General features: G+C 47.5%; 1 protein-coding gene across 2 annotated transcripts in view; it reads left to right on the top strand.

The window, feature by feature from the left end:
* PHF1 (PHD finger protein 1) overlaps nucleotides 1-3019 on the top strand; it is a 60927-nt gene extending 57908 nt beyond the window's left edge. For both annotated transcript variants that reach the window (XM_088446604.1, XM_088446603.1), the window contains exon 15: nucleotides 2327-3019. In XM_088446604.1, the coding sequence (XP_088302730.1) occupies nucleotides 2327-2579 (253 nt within the window). In that variant the 3' untranslated portion in view covers nucleotides 2580-3019. The remainder of the gene's footprint in view (nucleotides 1-2326) is intronic.
* The last annotated feature ends 15818 nt before the right edge of the window (nucleotides 3020-18837 follow it).

Raw genomic sequence — 18837 nt, 5'->3', positions numbered from 1 at the left:
ATTTACAGATGGCTTTGTTGCACCAGACATATAGCTAGCGTGTGCTAATAATGATGACGGGGATGAAACTAATAAATGCGCACAGCTCGCCATACAGGCGAATATCCGCATTTACTTTGTACACGCAATGCCGGTGCATGGTATCAGTGCACGCTGGAGGATGAGATATTACATCTTGGGGGGGGAAATTGCAGAAACCTTAGAATTGGTCTTATCACACAAAAATATTTAGTTATTAAGGGGTTAATGATTAAAGAGGACCAGTACATGAAAGGGCGAGTACTGCTCCTATCACATGTGAGTACCATGTATTTCATGCGTGACAGAGCTCCACACACGCACAGAATACGGGCACGACACATATGCGTCTAGGTAGACTTGGTACAGTGCCGGGTGAGGAGAGGAGAGCGAGGACGTGTTCCCATGAGTGATAACAGATACACAGGCGCTTGTACGCCGGAGAAAGCCGTGTTATTTGCAGGGGGTCAGGGGCAGGTGTAAATAGCGGATGATGATGATGGTGGTACTAGCACTTCTGATTGGCTGTTTGCGGTTGCACCTCTGACGCTGATCATTGGTTTCCCCTTTGCTTGGGCTGATATTGGGCCTTTCTGTGCGGATTTTAACAAAAATATCTACACTAGACAGAGTTTTTCTGCTGTTTTGAGGTTTTCGAAGTTACATTGATGCCTGATAGTGAATGTGTATTTTTGCAAGCAAAACAAGTGGTTCTAAACATGGGCATAAATGTATGTGCAGTATGCCCGGCGTTAGCTACTAGTACAGACCTGCCCACGCTGTGCCATGCGCACCCCTCTGCATAGTGCCCTAATTAGGCTGTTTGTACATGTTGATTTTTTCTGTCTAAATCCTGCCCAGTGTGTCTGACTGTATTTTATACCATTATTTAGATTTGTTATGTTATTTCTACCTTATCACTTGATGTTTTGTTTTATCACAACCCGCTAATTGTACAGTGCTGAGTTATATGTTTGCGTTTTTATTTATAGTATAATAATGTTAAATAAATAGTTTGCACTTTGTTCAGTACTTTCTTTACAACTAGAGCTACAACTACACTTAGATGCTTACTGTGGGCCAGTACGGATCACAACTGCGATTGTAATAGCGATTACGCACGCAGTCTCACTGCGATAGTATGCTAATCCATTGCGATCGCTATGCCGCCCGCAGCACACCATAAGGACGCCCACTTTACCTTACACACATCCGTATCCTTAGCAAGACTGCAAAACCATCGGTAACATGGAGCACCATCGCAGCCTCAGGCACACTTGCACAAGCTCTGACCTTACTCAGGAATTGCTAACTTCAGCGCACGCTATGAGATCTGTTCAAATCCCGACGCCGGAAGACCGGCAGCAGTGTAGATCCCGATAGGTAAGTAAACTAACTATACCTAACCCTCCCCCCCCCCAACCCTCCTTTAGGGGTGCCTAACCCTAACCATCCCCCGTAAGTGTCTAAACCTAACCCCCCCCGTCCCCGCAGCCTAAACCTAACCCTCTGAGGGGGGTGCCTAACTCTTACCTCCCCCCGGGGGTGCCTAACCCTAACTCTCCCTTCCCCTAGCCTAACCCTCTCGAGGGGGTGCCTAACCCTAAGTCCCCATCGGGAGCCCCTAACCTAACCCTCATCCCCCCATGGCTGTCCGCACCCGCCACCCGGCTTATCTTCGTTCGATATGTCGGGCTCCTGGCGTAGGGATAATGATAGGCGTCGGGATTTCGACGCCTATCATTAGTCCCCTGTCGGGATTGCACAGTCGGGAAGCCGGCGGTTGGCATTTCGACCGTCGGCTTCCTGACTGCATACCCTCAGGCTGCGGTGGATAATTTATGCACGTCCATGCAACAGCGTTCAAACGCACTGGCACGCCTGCATTTCACCAACCACTTCCCCCCCCCCCGTCACCTCCCACAAACGGCACTTCCTGTCAATCACTCTGCGATGGGTCTGCGCGGCCACTGTCCCGATCGCAGTTGCTGGTTCGCGCACTGCATGTGCGGTACGCAACGATCGGCCGATTGTGTGTGTAATCACAGTTGCGATCCTTGCTGAATCCGGCCATGTAAGTAGATGTAACCATTTTTGGGGGCTGAATTAATGTCTATAAACAAACAGCCCAACAATACAGTAGGACCTATATTCACGCGGTGCATTCTCCCGGATACTGGTTCCGTTCACAAAGTAGATGCCGCCTGTGAGAGCCAGACGCGCCATTAACGGGGTATCGATAAACCTTTGATTAGGAGCATGGCTTGTGGTGCAGCCACTCACTCCTCTGTGTTTTGTCCTTTTTCAGCGAGATGTCTCCTGCAGTCTCCGAGGTCTCCCCTCTGCTCTCCGAGGTCTTGGAATCATCCATCCCGGTTGCCGAACCTGCCTCTCCCCACAATCCCCGGTCCTCTCCTCACGACCCCTCGTCCTCCTCGTCCTCAGAGGCCTGCTGCTGGTCAGAGACTGCAGAGCAAGGCAGGCGGGTGCTGGCCCGCAGGGTCACTCCCCAGGGGGCCATCCAGTATTTGGTGGAGTGTGAGGAAGGGGACATCTTCTAAACGCTCTTTACGATGGAGAGGGAGAACACAGAAAGACGCCGCGCTCTGCTCCCATTTGCTACCTGCGAAGGATCGCCATGATCTTGGCTTACTGTACATAAAGCTCTGCAAGGATAATCCTGAACTGTTATGTACACGTGTGTACATAGCCGTGTTTGTGCTTCTTGTCCTGTCACGTGTTTATACAGTGTCAGCTCATGGAGGCTGCGTTACATTACAGTGGGACACTTTGCTTATATTAAGGAAATTTGATTTTTTTTTTTTTTCCTTTGTTGTATCTAATCATTTATTATGTGGGACTGAAGGTCCGATGTTCTGTCTGTTCTAGGATCTGGTGTAAGATGATGTCTGTGTGGAATGATCATGCGGGTTCTTGCCTGTGAGAATCTCCATGAAAAACACATACATGTCTGTCCGGGATTATTAAAAAAGTGAGATGAGTTTCTCCTGTCTTTTGTTATATGAGTGTCCGTGCAGCGTGCGCTGTGTAACACTTGTGGATTATCGGAAATGATCATTTATGGAAGATAAAAGAGTTCACAATATTTCCTCTGTATCACCAATCCAGGGATAGGGCAGCACGGGTCAGCATATGAATGATACCATGACCTATTCTCTACAGGTTGAGTCTCCCATATCCAAAATGCTTGGGACCAGGGGTATTTTGGATAACGGAATATTCCGTATTTTAGAATAATTGCATATCATAATGAAATATCTTGGGAATGGGACCCCAATATACACACAATGCATATGTGTTATATACACCTTATACACATAGCCTGCAGCTCATTTTATACAATATTTTCAATAATTTTGTGGCTCAAGCAAAGTTTGTGTACATACATGAAATAAATTTATGTTTCATTTACACCCTATACACACAGCCTGAAGGTAATTTTATACCATATTTTTAATAATTTGTGCCTTAGACAAAGTTTGTGTACATTGAACCATCAAATATCAAAGGTTTTATTATCTCAGTCATGCCAAAATTATTCCGTAATTCGGAATATTCCGTATTTCTGAATATTTGGATATGGGAGACTCAACCTGTATTACTGATTTCAGGATATGGTAACACAGGTCAGCATGTCACTATATATATTTCCATCCATACAAATCCCAGGACACGGCAGCCACAAGGCTGATTCTGAGTCGCACGTAAGTCGCAATGCGCACAGATCCCGCAGATTTATGCATACTGCGCACGTGCCAAAGAAAGAAAAGAAAATCGGCTTCTGCGCATGCGCCGGATCTGGTATCCGCACACTGAAGGAGCTCGCCAGCGTGTGCAGATTCATCCGTCTGTTGTCAGACTGCGCTGATATGGGTGGCGACCATGCGATTGCGCCGAACTCTACCGTCTCGTGGGAGTGCGAAGGGCGCGTCGGCCGACTTCCTTGCTCGATCGCAGCGTTGCGGACGGAGATGGGGTGTCTTTGTCAGCTGCATCCTTTGCCCCCAGCACGGGGCAGGGGTAAGTCCCGATAATAATGATGGCGGACGTAAGTGAAGTGAGCGGGACAGGCTTACACATGCAGCCATTACTATAAACAGGCGGATTCCTGCATTAGCATAAACTGGTGAACAGACTACTGCGGCCGTACGGAAAAGAGAGCGCAGATGCCTCCAACACAGAGACAGTCACTATGGGCCAAATGTAATAGGTTGAGAGTTTAGAAAAGTGAGAGTTTCTGACACTTTTTCAACTTTGCCAATGTAATAGAGTCCAAAAACAAAGTAACAGAGTGAACTTGCATGTTTTTTTAGACTTAAAAAATTCACGATTTAAAATCTCATTCAGATGTTTTCCCATTTTGAAGATAAAGCTCAACCAATGTGAGAGATTACTGCTAAACTCTCACATTTTCTAACCTCTCACCCTATTACATTTGGCCCTATATGTCTGTGTATGAGAGATGTCTCTATATTGTCTCCTTTTTACAATGTCCTGGATATGACAGTGCAGATCTGCATACAAAGAAATTGATCTATTCCTGTTATTGGATATGGTAGTGCAGATTTCTATCACCATCACCAGTTATCTATATAGCGCACACATATTCTGCAGTGCTTTACAGAGAATATTTGGCCATTCACATCAGTCCCTGCCCCAGTGGAGCTTACAATCTATATTCCCTATCACATGCACACACATACACACTAGGGGTAATTTTGTTACCACCCAAGTAACCCACCAGTATATTTTTGGAGTGTGGGAGGAAACCGGAGTACCCGGAGGAAACCCACGCAAACACAGGGACAATATACAAACTCCACACAGGGCCGTAGTGGGAATCGAACCAGCGACCTCAGGGCTGTGAGGCTGTAGCGCTAACCATTACACCATCTGTGCTGCCCCAATTTACAGCACACCATCTGTGCTGCCCAAGATCTACATTTGAAAGAAGTGATCTAGTCCTGTTATTGCTGATCTTGGGATATGGTAGTGCAGATCTACATATGAGAGAAGTGATCTATTCCTGTTATTGCTGATCTTGGGATATGGTAGTGCAGATCTACATATGAGAGAAGTGATCTAGTCCTGTTATTGCTGATCTTGGATATGGAAGTGCAGATCTACATATGAGAGAAGTGATCTAGTCCTGTTATTGCTGATCTTGGGATATGGTAGTGCAGAGCTACATATGAAAGAAGTGATCTGTTCCTGTTATTGCTGATCCTGGATATGGTGGTGTAGATCTACATATGAGAGAAGTGATCTAGTCCTGTTATTGCTGATCTTGGGATATGGAAGTGCAGATCTACATATGAGAGAAGTGATCTAGTCCTGTTATTGCTGATCTTGGGATATGGTAGTGCAGAGCTACATATGAGAGAAGTGATCTAGTCATGTTATTGCTGATCTTGGGATATGGTAGTGCAGATCTACATATGAAAGAAGTGATCTGTTCCTGTTATTGCTGATCCTGGATATGGTGGTGTAGATCTACATATGAAAGAAGTGATCTAGTCCTGTAATTGCTGATCTTGGATATGGTAGTGCAGATCTACATATGAGAGAAGTGATCTATTCCTGTTATTGCTGATCTTGGGATATGGTAGTGCAGATTTACATATGAGAGAAGTGATCTAGTCCTGTTATTGCTGATCTTGGATATGGTAGTGCAGATCTACATATGAAAGAAGTGATCTATTCCTGTAATTGCTGATCTTGGATATGGTAGTGCAGATCTACATATGAGAGAAGTGATCTATTCCTGTTATTGCTGATCTTGGGATATGGTAGTGCAGATCTACATATGAAAGAAGTGATCTAGTCCTGTTATTGCTGATCTTGGGATATGGTAGTGCAGATCTACATATGAAAGAAGTGATCTATTCCTGTTATTGCTGATCTTGGGATATGGAAGTGCAGATCTACATATGAGAGAAGTGATCTATTCCTGTTATTGCTGATCTTGGGATATGGTAGTGCAGATCTACATATGAAAGAAGTGATCTAGTCCTGTTATTGCTGATCTTGGGATATGGTAGTGCAGATCTACATATGAAAGAAGTGATCTATTCCTGTTATTGCTGATCTTGGGATATGGAAGTGCAGATCTACATATGAGAGAAGTGATCTATTCCTGTTATTGCTGATCTTGGGATATGGTAGTGCAGATCTACATATGAAAGAAGTGATCTAGTCCTGTTATTGCTGATATTGGGATATGGTAGTGCAGAATTACATATGAAAGAAGTGATCTATTCCTGTTATTGCTGATCTTGGGATATGGTAGTGCAGATCTACATATGAAAGAAGTGATCTAGTCCTGTTATTGCTGATCTTGGATATGGTAGTGCAGATCTACATATGAAAGAAGTGATCTATTCCTGTTATTGCTGATCTTGGATATGGTAGTGTAGATCTTCATATGAAAGAAGTGATCTATTCCTGTTATTGCTGATCTTGGGATATGGTAGTGCAGATCTACATATGAAAGAAGTGATCTAGTCCTGTAATTGCTGATCTTGGATATGGTAGTGCAGAGCTACATATGAGAGAAGTGATCTAGTCCTGTTATTGCTGATCTTGGGATATGGTAGTGCAGAATTACATATGAAAGAAGTGATCTAGTCCTGTTATTGCTGATCTTGGGATATGGTAGTGCAGATCTACATATGAAAGAAGTTATCTAGTCCTGTTATTGCTGATCTTGGATATGGTAGTGCAGATCTACATATGAAAGAAGTGATCTATTCCTGTTATTGCTGATCTTGGATATGGTAGTGTAGATCTTCATATGAAAGAAGTGATCTATTCCTGTTATTGCTGATCTTGGGATATGGTAGTGCAGATCTACATATGAAAGAAGTGATCTAGTCCTGTTATTGCTGATGTTGGGATATGGTAGTGCAGATCTACATATGAGAGAAGTGATCTAGTCATGTTATTGCTGATCTTGGGATATGGTAGTGCAGATCTACATATGAGAGAAGTGATCTATTCCTGTTATTGCTGATCTTGGGATATGGTAGTGCAGATCTACATATGAAAGAAGTGATCTAGTCCTGTTATTGCTGATCTTGGATATGGTAGTGCAGATCTACATATGAAAGAAGTGATCTATTCCTGTTATTGCTGATCTTCGATATGGTAGTGTAGATCTTCATATGAAAGAAGTGATCTATTCCTGTTATTGCTGATCTTGGATATGGTAGTGCAGATCTACATATGAGAGAAGTGATCTATTCCTGTTATTGCTGATCTTGGGATATGGTAGTGCAGATCTACATATGAAAGAAGTGATCTAGTCCTGTAATTGCTGATCTTGGATATGGTAGTGCAGAGCTACATATGAGAGAAGTGATCTATTCCTGTTATTGCTGATCTTGGGATATGGTAGTGCAGATCTACATATGAAAGAAGTGATCTAGTCCTGTAATTGCTGATCTTGGATATGGTAGTGCAGAGCTACATATGAGAGAAGTGATCTATTCCTGTTATTGCTGATCTTGGGATATGGTAGTGCAGATCTACATATGAGAGAAGTGATCTATTCCTGTTATTGCTGATCTTGGAAATGGTAGTGCAGATCTACATATGAGAGAAGTGATCTATTCCTGTTATTGCTGATCTTGGGATATGGTAGTGCAGAGCTACATATGAGAGAAGTGATCTATTCCTGTTATTGCTGATCTTGGGATATGGTAGTGCAGAATTACATATGAAAGAAGTGATCTAGTCCTGTTATTGCTGATCTTGGGATATGGTAGTGCAGATCTACATATGAGAGAAGTGATCTATTCCTGTTATTGCTGATCTTGGATATGGTAGTGCAGATCTACATATGAGAGAAGTGATCTATTCCTGTTATTGCTGATCTTGGGATATGGTAGTGCAGATCTACATATGAGAGAAGTGATCTATTCCTGTTATTGCTGATCTTGGGATATGGTAGTGCAGAGCTACATATGAGAGAAGTGATCTAGTCCTGTTATTGCTGATCTTGGGATATGGTAGTGCAGAATTACATATGAAAGAAGTGATCTAGTCCTGTTATTGCTGATCTTGGATATGGTAGTGCAGATCTACATATGAAAGAAGTGATCTATTCCTGTTATTGCTGATCTTGGGATATGGTAGTGCAGATCTACATATGAAAGAAGTGATCTATTCCTGTTATTGCTGATCTTGGGATATGGTAGTGCAGAGCTACATATGAGAGAAGTGATCTATTCCTGTTATTGCTGATCTTGGATATGGTAGTGCAGATCTACATATGAAAGAAGTGATCTAGTCCTGTAATTGCTGATCTTGGATATGGTAGTGCAGAGCTACATATGAGAGAAGTGATCTATTCCTGTTATTGCTGATCTTGGGATATGGTAGTGCAGATCTACATATGAGAGAAGTGATCTATTCCTGTTATTGCTGATCTTGAGATATGGTAGTGCTGATCTACATTTGGAGGCACATAGGGAGGTTGAACATGTAAGACATCCTCTTCTGAATGTATATACTCAGGGCAGAAGAAGAAGATGGTGACTATCTCAGCATATATAGAGCCCATTTTCATGGAAGAATGGTATATCTACTTCGGATGCCTGCCTCCCAATTCTCCACCCCAGGGATATAATAGATATTGGTGGAATATAAAATTACACCTCTTTGATCTCTAGGGGACTCCTTGTTGCACCTAATGATCTATATATGCCACAGCCATGGCATTGTCCGATTTAATTTGGAAAGGTCTGTCGCACGGAACAGACTGAGCTCCTGTCGGAATGATCCTCACTGCTCTGAGTTCAAGGATATGGGGGGTTTAGTTTCCTTTTTGGACCACAGTCCCTGAAACCAGAGGTGCAAGGTCACAGATCCTTATCCCTGGAGACACATCCGTAGTCACTATGGGCACAGCCCATGTTACTTTTATGACTTTAGCCACCACAGTAGAGATAGAGTAGTTGGTAGAGACAGACTGCTGAGCTGTGAGGCCAACTGAATATTAAGCCTAGACCCCATCGCCAAAAGGTCATTTTAAACTATACAAAAGTGAAAATGGGCTCTATTACCAGATATACTCTTAATTGGATTGCAATAGCTGAAAACAAATATGTAGTTGTAAGTGGAGAATAGGTGGTCAGGGAAGCCAAGGGCTCACAGTTCACGATCCACAGTTGACTGAACACCATAGCGGAACAGGAGACAAGGAGAATCCAGGAGCTGTGATTAGTCGTTAGAATCGGGTTGGTACATTTAGAAAAAAAATTGTAGTCTCTTATATCTCGAGAGTCTTCCCTAATGTTTGAAAGGCAATGGTCTTGTCCTCAGGCATCCTGATGTTGAATAATAAGCCCAGGAACACTATGTGCTGTGCTGGAATCATGGATTTCTTTACCATTTATAATCCATGAGACTCCAACTGAACCATGTTGCGCTGGTGATCCTGAAGAAGACAAGCTGGATGTGTCATGAGGAGAAGAATGTCCAAGTAAGGCACCACAGTGATTAAAAATGATCTTAACAGGCCAGCCATTTTGTAAAAACACTTAGCACTGTGCCCAAACTGCAAGGGAGATACATGAATTACCCTGAAGTGTAAGTTGTACCACAAATCCTAGTCGGCAGTGATGCCCCTCTATTGAGATACAGTACGCATCTTTTATATCCATGCATTCAAAAAACTCATTGTGCTCCTTGCCATTGATGACGAATCTTAGGGACACCATCTTGAACCCGTCCACCTGAAGCTTAGTGGTTTTGGGTACAGGATGTGCCCAAAGAGGTCTAATATACAACCCCTCTCCAATATGCTTCTGCCCAATAAATCTCAAGAGGAGGCTTGCCACTGATCTTGGAACAATAGAAGGTGACTCCCACTACAGACGAACGAGGGTGAGAAAGAACCCCGTCACCTGCTGTTCTATAGTGGAAATAGGTGTGGGACACATATAGTACATGTCCATGCTTGTCTTTCACTCTGGTTAGCCACACATGGGGTGAAGCAGTGGCCCTGAGGGACAGAGATCTTTGACTTACCAGGAAACTAAAAAGAACAACATTTTGTCTCCTTTCATTCAGGGAGCGTTCACAGCAGAAAACAAATCCCACCCCACTTAGTTTGGCAGATGATTTGGTCAATCTCAGGACCATAAAGTACACTACCTACGAAAGGCAGGGATTCCCAATAATTTTTGGACACCAGAATCTAAACCGAAGTGCCCAGTTAGTAACCACAGTCAGAACTGAAACTCCAGAACAAATCAGTACTGATTGCAATCACTCAACGAGTTGTTCACACCATTTTGTAATTGGCTTATTGACCCAAGAAGAAGGGAAAATGGGCCTTAACACTTGCCAGCAGCCACATGGATGGAATTTACAGTAAAATGTAAATAATATGGCAGCTGGAATGCGAATTGTCACTTTTGATAAATGTGCCAGCGGTGGGTCCAGACTCAGTGGCAACTTCCACTTTACTATCTCGTCCAATGGCATAGGATAAGGAATAGGAAATCGACCTCAGGATCTGAAAGCTCTTGTCTGGCTTAGCCTCCCCTAACATTTCAGACTGATGGAATCGGGATGGAAATTTCACAACTTGCTTTTTGTTCTTTTGAGATACAGCAGAACTTTATATTCTTCCTGATCTAATGTATTAGTCTGGAGAACTCTGAATCAAACCTGGACTGCCTACAAAGCAGGTTTTGACAAATTTGGGGTGGAAAGATGTCCTGTCCACTCACCTCCTTAGGATTGCAAAGAGCCTGTTTAGCCCAGCCATAGATTGAGCCATTTCAGCTGCGACCCTCTGCTGTGCAAGCTGCACAGTACAGAGAACAAAATTATTAAACTTGGGAACATCGACACCTAGAATGACCCTGACATTAGAATAGGCTGATGTATTTGCTGCCCATTTGCTGGCTCCAGAGCGCAGCTTAATGGGGTCCCTCCTTCAGTTATGAATAAATACCATAGACCGACAGTTTGGGGTAAATCTACTAAAGTGAGAGTATTTAGAAGTGGAGATGTTGCCCATGGCAACCAATCAAGATTCTACTTAACATTTAACTAGCACCTTCTAGAAGATAATAACTAGAATCTGAATGGTTGCTATGGGCAACATCTCCACTTCTAAAAACTCTCATTTCTACTTCAGGGTCCATAGGGGGTCCACAGGGTTGACCTTGGGGTATAGCTGGATCTGGATCCATGGGCACCACGCAGTTAAAGCTTTAGCTGCTCCCAGGATGCACTTGGGTCCGTCCTCCTCTATACCCCGCCCCCGGCCACAGCACCTTAGTTTGAGTTGGTGCCCGGCCGGAGTCGGGTCACCTGCGCAGGGGGGCTGCAGGAGCAGCCCCCAAAAAGCTTTCTATTTTTATTTAAAAAAAAAAAGAGCCTGTTAGATTTTTATTTTACAACAGAGGCTCTAGTGTGGCAGCGACGGGCTGTCTATGCAGACGCCCACGCTGCCGCTCTCCTTCCCCGCTGGCGCCGCGACGCCAGTACTGCACTGGGGATCGCGGCGGGAGTCCAGAGTCCGTACTAGCCGGACTCTGGGTTCCTCCCTGGACTGCTGCCGGAGTCGCCGGGGACAAGGTAAGCCGCGAGTCGCCGATTAGCGGCGGCTCGCGGATTTTGCCTGCACATGCAGTCCTTTGCCCCCGGTCCTAGGGGACAGACCGGGGGCCGCTAGCGGTGGCGGTGGGCTCCCCCTCTGAGGAGGAATAACCCGTGGGACCACTAGACCAAGCGGGAAGCCTGCAGCCCTGGGGTTAATATGCTAGCCAGGGGAGGAAGCCTTCCCTGTCAGCGGCTCCTCCCCTCAGCTCAGCGCGCCTTTCAAAACGGAGTCTGGCGTCGCTGAGCTGCAGATTCCTCGGCCACTCCTCCTCTGAGGTCTCCAGCAGCCATTTTCTCACAGTGGCAGCGCAGATCTTCAGGGAGCACGCGGACCGGTCCCCCTGTGTACCTCTCCCCTGATTAAGGACAGCGTACACAGCACTATAGCCCTCCCAGACACTGAATCTGGGCAGGTTGATTGTAGTGTAAAGGTGCAGTGAGTATATCTTCCTGCATGGTATGTGACTTTTGCTAGTGCTGCCTGTCTGTGCTTATTTTCTACTTACTGTCAGCTTATACCTATCCCTTTACTTCTCCTACAAGCCCTACAGGTGTGTGGGGGAGGGGCGTTTCTACTGACCTCACTTATATAGATCACGTATTTGTGAGGTCCATCACATACAGTTGTGTGCTACTCAGTGCCATATTGTGGGCTGTTGTTCAGCACACCGGTGAGTGCGTTTTACTTCTACCCTGGTGCCAGATATATAATATATTCTGTCATGTCAGACGAGGAGGTTGAGCGCTCAGTGGCTCCGGTGTTGGCCTCCTGCGGACGCTGTTCTGCAGGAGTAGATAGGGAGGATTTGTCACAGGATGGGTTGTGTAGTCGATGCCAGGTGGCTCCTGGCCCATCCAGACCTTCTCTGGCGCAGGAACCACCGTGGGCGATGTTTTCTCAAGTGCTGGTGTCTATTGCGGACCGTCTGTCGGTCCCGACTGCTCTCCCTACTAGGGCGTTGCCCCAGCCGACCATCCCCCATTCCCCGGGTGTCCCGCAGTTATTGCGGAGTCCTCCTGGGTCTCAGTCGGTGGGTCCCTATGCGGGGTTGCCTATGTATATACAGGCTTCCCCTGTGCCGCAGCAGCCTGTGGTACCTTTTCAGGCCCCTATGGTGACTCCTCCACCCTGGGTGGATGTGCTCTCCAACTCTGTGCAAAATTTGGCGGCGCTTCCTCGGCTTTTCAGTCAATGTTGCAGACTGACATGCCTTCTAGGATTTCAAAACGCCCACTCATGACACGGGCTGCTCAGGTATCGGACTCAGAGGGTTCCTCAGATGATGGGGAGGTCCCTGATGACACTGACTCGGACGCCTCGGTCCAGGAAATGGATACCAAGTCGTCCATTAATGTGCGAGCACTAGTTAGGGCGGTGCGAGCTATTCTTCTTATAGAGGATGAGGCACCGCTTCCTAAGTCGAAGTTTCCTAGTTTCAAAAAAACTAAGGTGGCCTTCTGCGGTGTTTCCCCTGTCGGATCAGTTGACGGATCATATGGCGGTAGCTTGGCACGCCCAGTAAGAGATTCCTTCCTCAGAAGCGGTTGGCTTCTAATTACCCCTTCCCTGAGGCACATTGTAAAAAATGGGAAACTCCACCGGCGGTGGATTCCCATGTCACCCGTTTAACTCGGGGCGCCACCTTACCATTACCGTCGATATCCTCGCTGAAGGATCCCACGGACAGGAAAGTTGAGACTTGCTTAAAGTCTATTTACTCCCTCTCCGGGGCGGTGGCCCGACCGTCCATGGCCATTTCCTGGGTGGCCAAGGCCATTGAGGGGTGGGCCAATGCATTGGAAGATACCTTCCCGGACGACGCTCCGGATGTCCAGCGGGCGTTGTTGGGACAAATGAGGGACGCTGCTTCTTACATTGGAGAAGCTTCTTTAGATGCTAGTCTGCTGACCTCGCGGGTATCGGCTGCAGCGGTGTCTGCCCGCCGATCCTTATGGTTGCGGTCCTGGAGAGTGGACTCTGATTCAAAGAAAGGTCTGGAGGCCTTACCTTTCAATGGGGAATTACTATTTGGTCCGGACTTGGACAAAATAGTGGACACCCTGGCTAAATCCAAGTCGGCCTTCCTCCCTTCGGCGGCACTGCCTGCTAAGGTTCGGAGTTCGGCTTTTCGTTCCTTTCGGGTTCAGGGTAAGGCGAAAGGTCAGTCCTTCCCGAGACAGTCTGCGAGTAAGACGGCCTCTAAACCCAAGAAGCAAGCCTGGAGTGCTCGGCGCCCTTCTTCCAAGCAGGAAGATAAACCTGCGGCCTGATGGGACGGGCCTCCCTCTGGGGGACCTCAGAGTGGGAGGCCGACTTCTTCTATTTGCCCAGTGCTGGCACAATACCACCACGGATGCCTGGGTTCGAGAAGTGGTCTCCCAGGGGTACGCCCTGTCTTTTCGGCACAGACCACCCCACCAGTTTTTCTGCACAAGTCCTTCTCAGGACAAGACCAAGGCGTTACAGGTTCAAGAGGCTATAGAGTCCTTGCTGAAAGCAGGGGTCATTGTTCCCGTTCCTCTATCACAACGAGGGACGGGGTATTATTCGTCTCTGTTTCTGGTGCAGAAACCCAATGGTTCTCATCGCCCTATCCTCAACTTGAAGTCTCTGAACAAATTCCTCAGAGTTCCCAAGTTCAGGATGGAAACGTTACGTTCCATCATTCTGGCGATGGAACCGGGGGATTACATGGTGTCCCTGGACATCCAGGACGCCTACCTCCATGTTCCGATAGCATCTTCACACCAGCGGTATCTGAGGTTCGCTATCCTTCAACACCACTATCAGTTCCGGGCGCTACCCTTTGGTCTCTCCACGGCACCGAGGGTGTTCACGAAGATTATGGCGGTCATGGCCGCACATCTTCGGAACCAGAATGTACGGCTGCTGCCGTACCTGGACGACCTCCTGTTGCTGGCGAGCTCCCCGGAGGTACTGCTTCAACATCTCCACCTGACGATCGCTTGCCTGCAAGCACACGGGTGGTTGATAAATTGGAAAAAGTCCTCCCTGATTCCATCACAGCGGATGGTTCATTTGGGAGCCCTGCTGGATTCGCGTCAGCAAAGGATCTTCCTGACTCCGGAGAAGGTCGCCTCCCTACAGCTGCGGATACGCAGTTGCCTGAGCCGTTGCCGCCTGTCGGTCCATTCGGCTATGAGAGTTCTGGGGTCCATGGTGTCGACATTCGACATGGTGGAATTTGCCCAGTTCCATTCCCGGCCCCTGCAGGGGCTGATTCTATCAGAATGGAACGGGTTACCTCACCGGATCCGCTCTCAGGTGCTGGTGTTGTCTCCGGACGTTCGGCTATCTTTGGCTTGGTGGCTTCAGACAGCTCATCTGGTCGAGGGGCGCCCATTTTGGATCCCGGACTGGGTCCTGCTCACGACGGATGCCAGTCTCCGGGGTTGGGGGGCAGTGACCGGCTCTTTGTCGCTTCAGGGTCGTTGGTCAGCGGAAGAAGCACTTCTCCCCATCAACATCCTGGAACTGCGGGCAGTATACAGGGCCCTGCAGTCATCCGGCCCCGCTCTTCACGGAAGGGCGGTACAGGTGCAGTCCGACAACGCCACCACGGTGGCGTATATCAATCGCCAAGGCGGAACTCGCAGTCAGGCAGCGATGTCGGAGGTGTCTCGTATCCTGTCTTGGGCGGAGGGTCACATTCCAGCGATCTCGGCGGTCTTCATCCCCGGAGTCCTCAATTGGGAGGCGGACTTCCTCAGCCGTCACGACGTGCATCACGGGGAATGGTCGCTTCACCCAGAGGTGTTTCAGCTACTCGTGGACAGGTGGGGACTGCCGGAGCTGGACTTGATGGCCTCCCGTCACAATCACAAGTTGCCCGTTTACGGGTCAAGGACAAGAGACGCAGGTGCAAGTCTGGTGGACGCGCTGTCGGTGACATGGACGTTTCACCTGGCGTATCTGTTTCCTCCGATATCCCTGCTTCCTCGGGTTCTGCGGAAATTCAAGCAGGACGGCGGCATGCTCGTGCTGGTAGCTCCGGCGTGGCCCAGACGTCCTTGGTACTCCGATCTCAGGAGCCTCTCCATCGACGCTCCGTACCTTCTTCCTCAACGTCGGGACCTGTTGTCTCAGGGGCCCTGCCTTTACCCGGATCTGGGTCGGCTGTCTTTGACGGCGTGGCTCTTGAGACAGCCGTCTTGAGGTCTCGGGGCTTCTCCAGTTCGGTTATTGGTACCATGCTCAGGGCACGCAAGCCTGCTTCAGCACGGATTTATCACAGAGTGTGGCACACTTACTTTCAGTGGTGTGAGTCCAGACTTTATGATCCTCAGGTGTTCCGAGTTTCTAGGATCTTGGAATTTCTTCAGTCAGGATTGGATCTCGGCTTACGCCTTGCATCTCTGAAGGTTCATGTGTCCGCCTTGTCCGTGTGGTTTCAACGGCGGATTGCAATACTACCAGACGTTCACACCTTTTTCCAAGGTGTTCTCAGGATCCAGCCTCCCTTTGTGCCTCCTGTGGCTCCTTGGGACTTGGCGGTGGTGCTACGGGTCCTGCAGGGTCCTCCGTTTGAGCCTCTTGAGGCGGTGGAGCTCAAGTGGCTGACATTTAAGACGGTTTTTCTCCTGGCAATTGCTTCGGCCAGGAGGGTGTCTGAATTGGGGGCGCTTTCCTGTCGCCCTCCTTTCCTGATTTTTCACCAGGACAGAGCGGTGCTCCGCACTCGTCCTGAGTTTTTGCCCAAAGTGGTCTCGAAGTTCCATATTAATCAGGAACTTGTTGTGCCAGCTTTTCAGTCCCCTGATCTTTCAGCTGGTGAGACTTCCTTAGATGTGGTCCGGGCGCTTAGAATTTATGTAGACCGGATGGCTTCGGTTAGGAAGTCTGATTCCTTGTTTATCCTCTTTGGTTTTCACAAGAGGGGTTGGCCTGCCAACAAACAAACGTTAGCCCGTTGGCTTCGTTCCGTTATTTGTGAGGCTTATGCACAGGAGGGCTTACCTGTGCCAGCCCCTGTTTAGGCTCATTCCACTCGTTCTGTGGGTCCCTCTTGGGCTGCTAGACGTGGCGCTTCTGCTGTTCAGCTGTGTAAGGCGGCCACTTGGTCTTCAATTCAAACGTTTTTGAGGTTCTATGCGTTTGACACCTTTGCCTCTCAGGATGCATCCTTTGGGCGCCGGGTACTCCTTTCAGCACAGGAGCGTCCCCGCCCTTAGTAGTACTGCTTTGGGACATCCCCAAGGTCAACCCTGTGGACCCCCTATGGACCCTGAAGTAGAAAACAAGAGATATGGTAAGAACTTACCTTTGTTATCTCTGTTTCTACGAAGTCCATAGGGTCCACAGGGCGCCCGCCCTGACGCACCTGGCTTCAAATGGGCTGTGTGGCTGGTCACCGGTTTTCCGTCTCCCATTTCTGTGAGTATGGTTTCTTGTGTGTTCCAGTCTTCCTTCTCTCTGTTTAGTCTCCTCCTCCGGCCTTGGCTGCTTACCAACTGAGGTGCTGTGGCCGGGGGCGGGGTATAGAGGAGGACGGACCCAAGTGCATCCTGGGAGCAGCTAAAGCTTTAACTGCGTGGTGCCCATGGATCCAGATCCAGCTATACCCCAAGGTCAACCCTGTGGACCCTATGGACTTCGTAGAAACAGAGATAACAAAGGTAAGTTCTTACCATATCTCTTGTTTTTAGTAAATTTACCCCTTTGTGTTTCACTGCAAAGAATGTGAACGGATTCCCACAGCAGGGCGGCTCCTGATGCCCAAAACAAGCAGCCTATTTTACACTAGGTTATACCCTAGAACACAGGTTCTCAAACACGGTCCTCAGGACCCCAAACTGCATGCTTTCCAGATCTCCTCACAGAATCACAAGTGAAATAATTAGCTCCATATGTGGATCTTTTAAAATGTGTCAGTGAGTAATGATTACACCTGTGCACCTGCCGGGAGACCTAGAAAACGTGACCTGTGTGGGGTCCTGAGGACCGAGTTTGAGAACCACTGGCCTAGAACAACACATTTGTGTAATATTAGTTTCTAGATGGGAAAGGGTTAATGCAAACACGAGGGATATACAGTACATGCAATTTGTTACAATAAGTACATAGCTAAATTGAATGTAATGTGGGATGTTATCCTTAGATTGTGATCTTAAGATGTATTGGACAAACAACAGTCAAGGTTGAGTACGGGATGCCGCGCTTAGGATCCCGGCGGTCAGAATCCCGACAGGGTTAGGATACCGACACCTGTTTGTGAGTAACCCTACCTCTAACCTTTATACTTACCGTCGGGTTGTTGGCGCTGTGATTCTGACTGGTGTTGGGATCCCAACAGCCAGGATATAAACTACATCCCAGCAGTCCTATTAACATACGAGGGCTGATTGAAAAGTAATGAGACTGCCTCTGTTTTTCTGTCCCATAGGTAGACGTGACAACGCTATGCTGGTTATTGTGACGCTCATACATCGATGTGTCCGAACCTGCGGTTGGACTGCCGTAGTCTCCTTTGTTTAGTCACAGTGAGTGGAAGATCTTCGTACGTTTCATCATGGCGGATGAGGAAGACGTGTCTGTGAGATTACGTCAGAGATGTGTGATTGACTTTTGTGTTAAACTTGGGAAAAGTGGAAATGAAACTCATGAAATGTTACGGCAAGCATAACAATTAGCCGCGCTTCAGTATTGTGGTGGTGGAAGCACTTTAAAGGGGGTAATATGCGAGTGACTGACTAAGCGCGTTCTGGGAGACCACCCACCGTGGTTACAGATGTCACCATTGCCAAAGCTGCTGAGATTTACCAAAATGACAGAAGGTTACTTTACATGAACTTTCGGCTTCACCCGGCATCTCATTCGTACGGGTTCAGCATATTGTAACAATAGAACTGAAAATTCATCACGTGTCTGCCAGGTGGGTACCCAGAAATCTCGCAAGAGTAGATGCGACGACGAGTTGAATCATGCAAGAACACCATTCGAATGTCGGAAAGGACACCCGATTTCCTGACATGTAACGAAAGTTTGCGTAAAGTTAACTTTTTTCTCATCTTGCAACATCTCCGTAGTTTTGGCAATGATGACATCTGTAACCGCGGTGGATGGTCTCCCAGAACGCGCTTAGTCAGTCACTCGCGTATTACCCCCTTTGAAGTTCTTTCACCACCGAAATACTAATTGTTTCTCCCCCGTATTCTTGC

This window comes from Taudactylus pleione, unplaced genomic scaffold (assembly GCF_031769625.1).
Source record: "Taudactylus pleione unplaced genomic scaffold, aTauple2 ptg000400l, whole genome shotgun sequence".
In the NCBI taxonomy this organism is placed as follows: Eukaryota; Metazoa; Chordata; class Amphibia; order Anura; family Myobatrachidae; genus Taudactylus; species Taudactylus pleione.
This window is presented reverse-complemented; position numbering and strand designations above follow the sequence as displayed.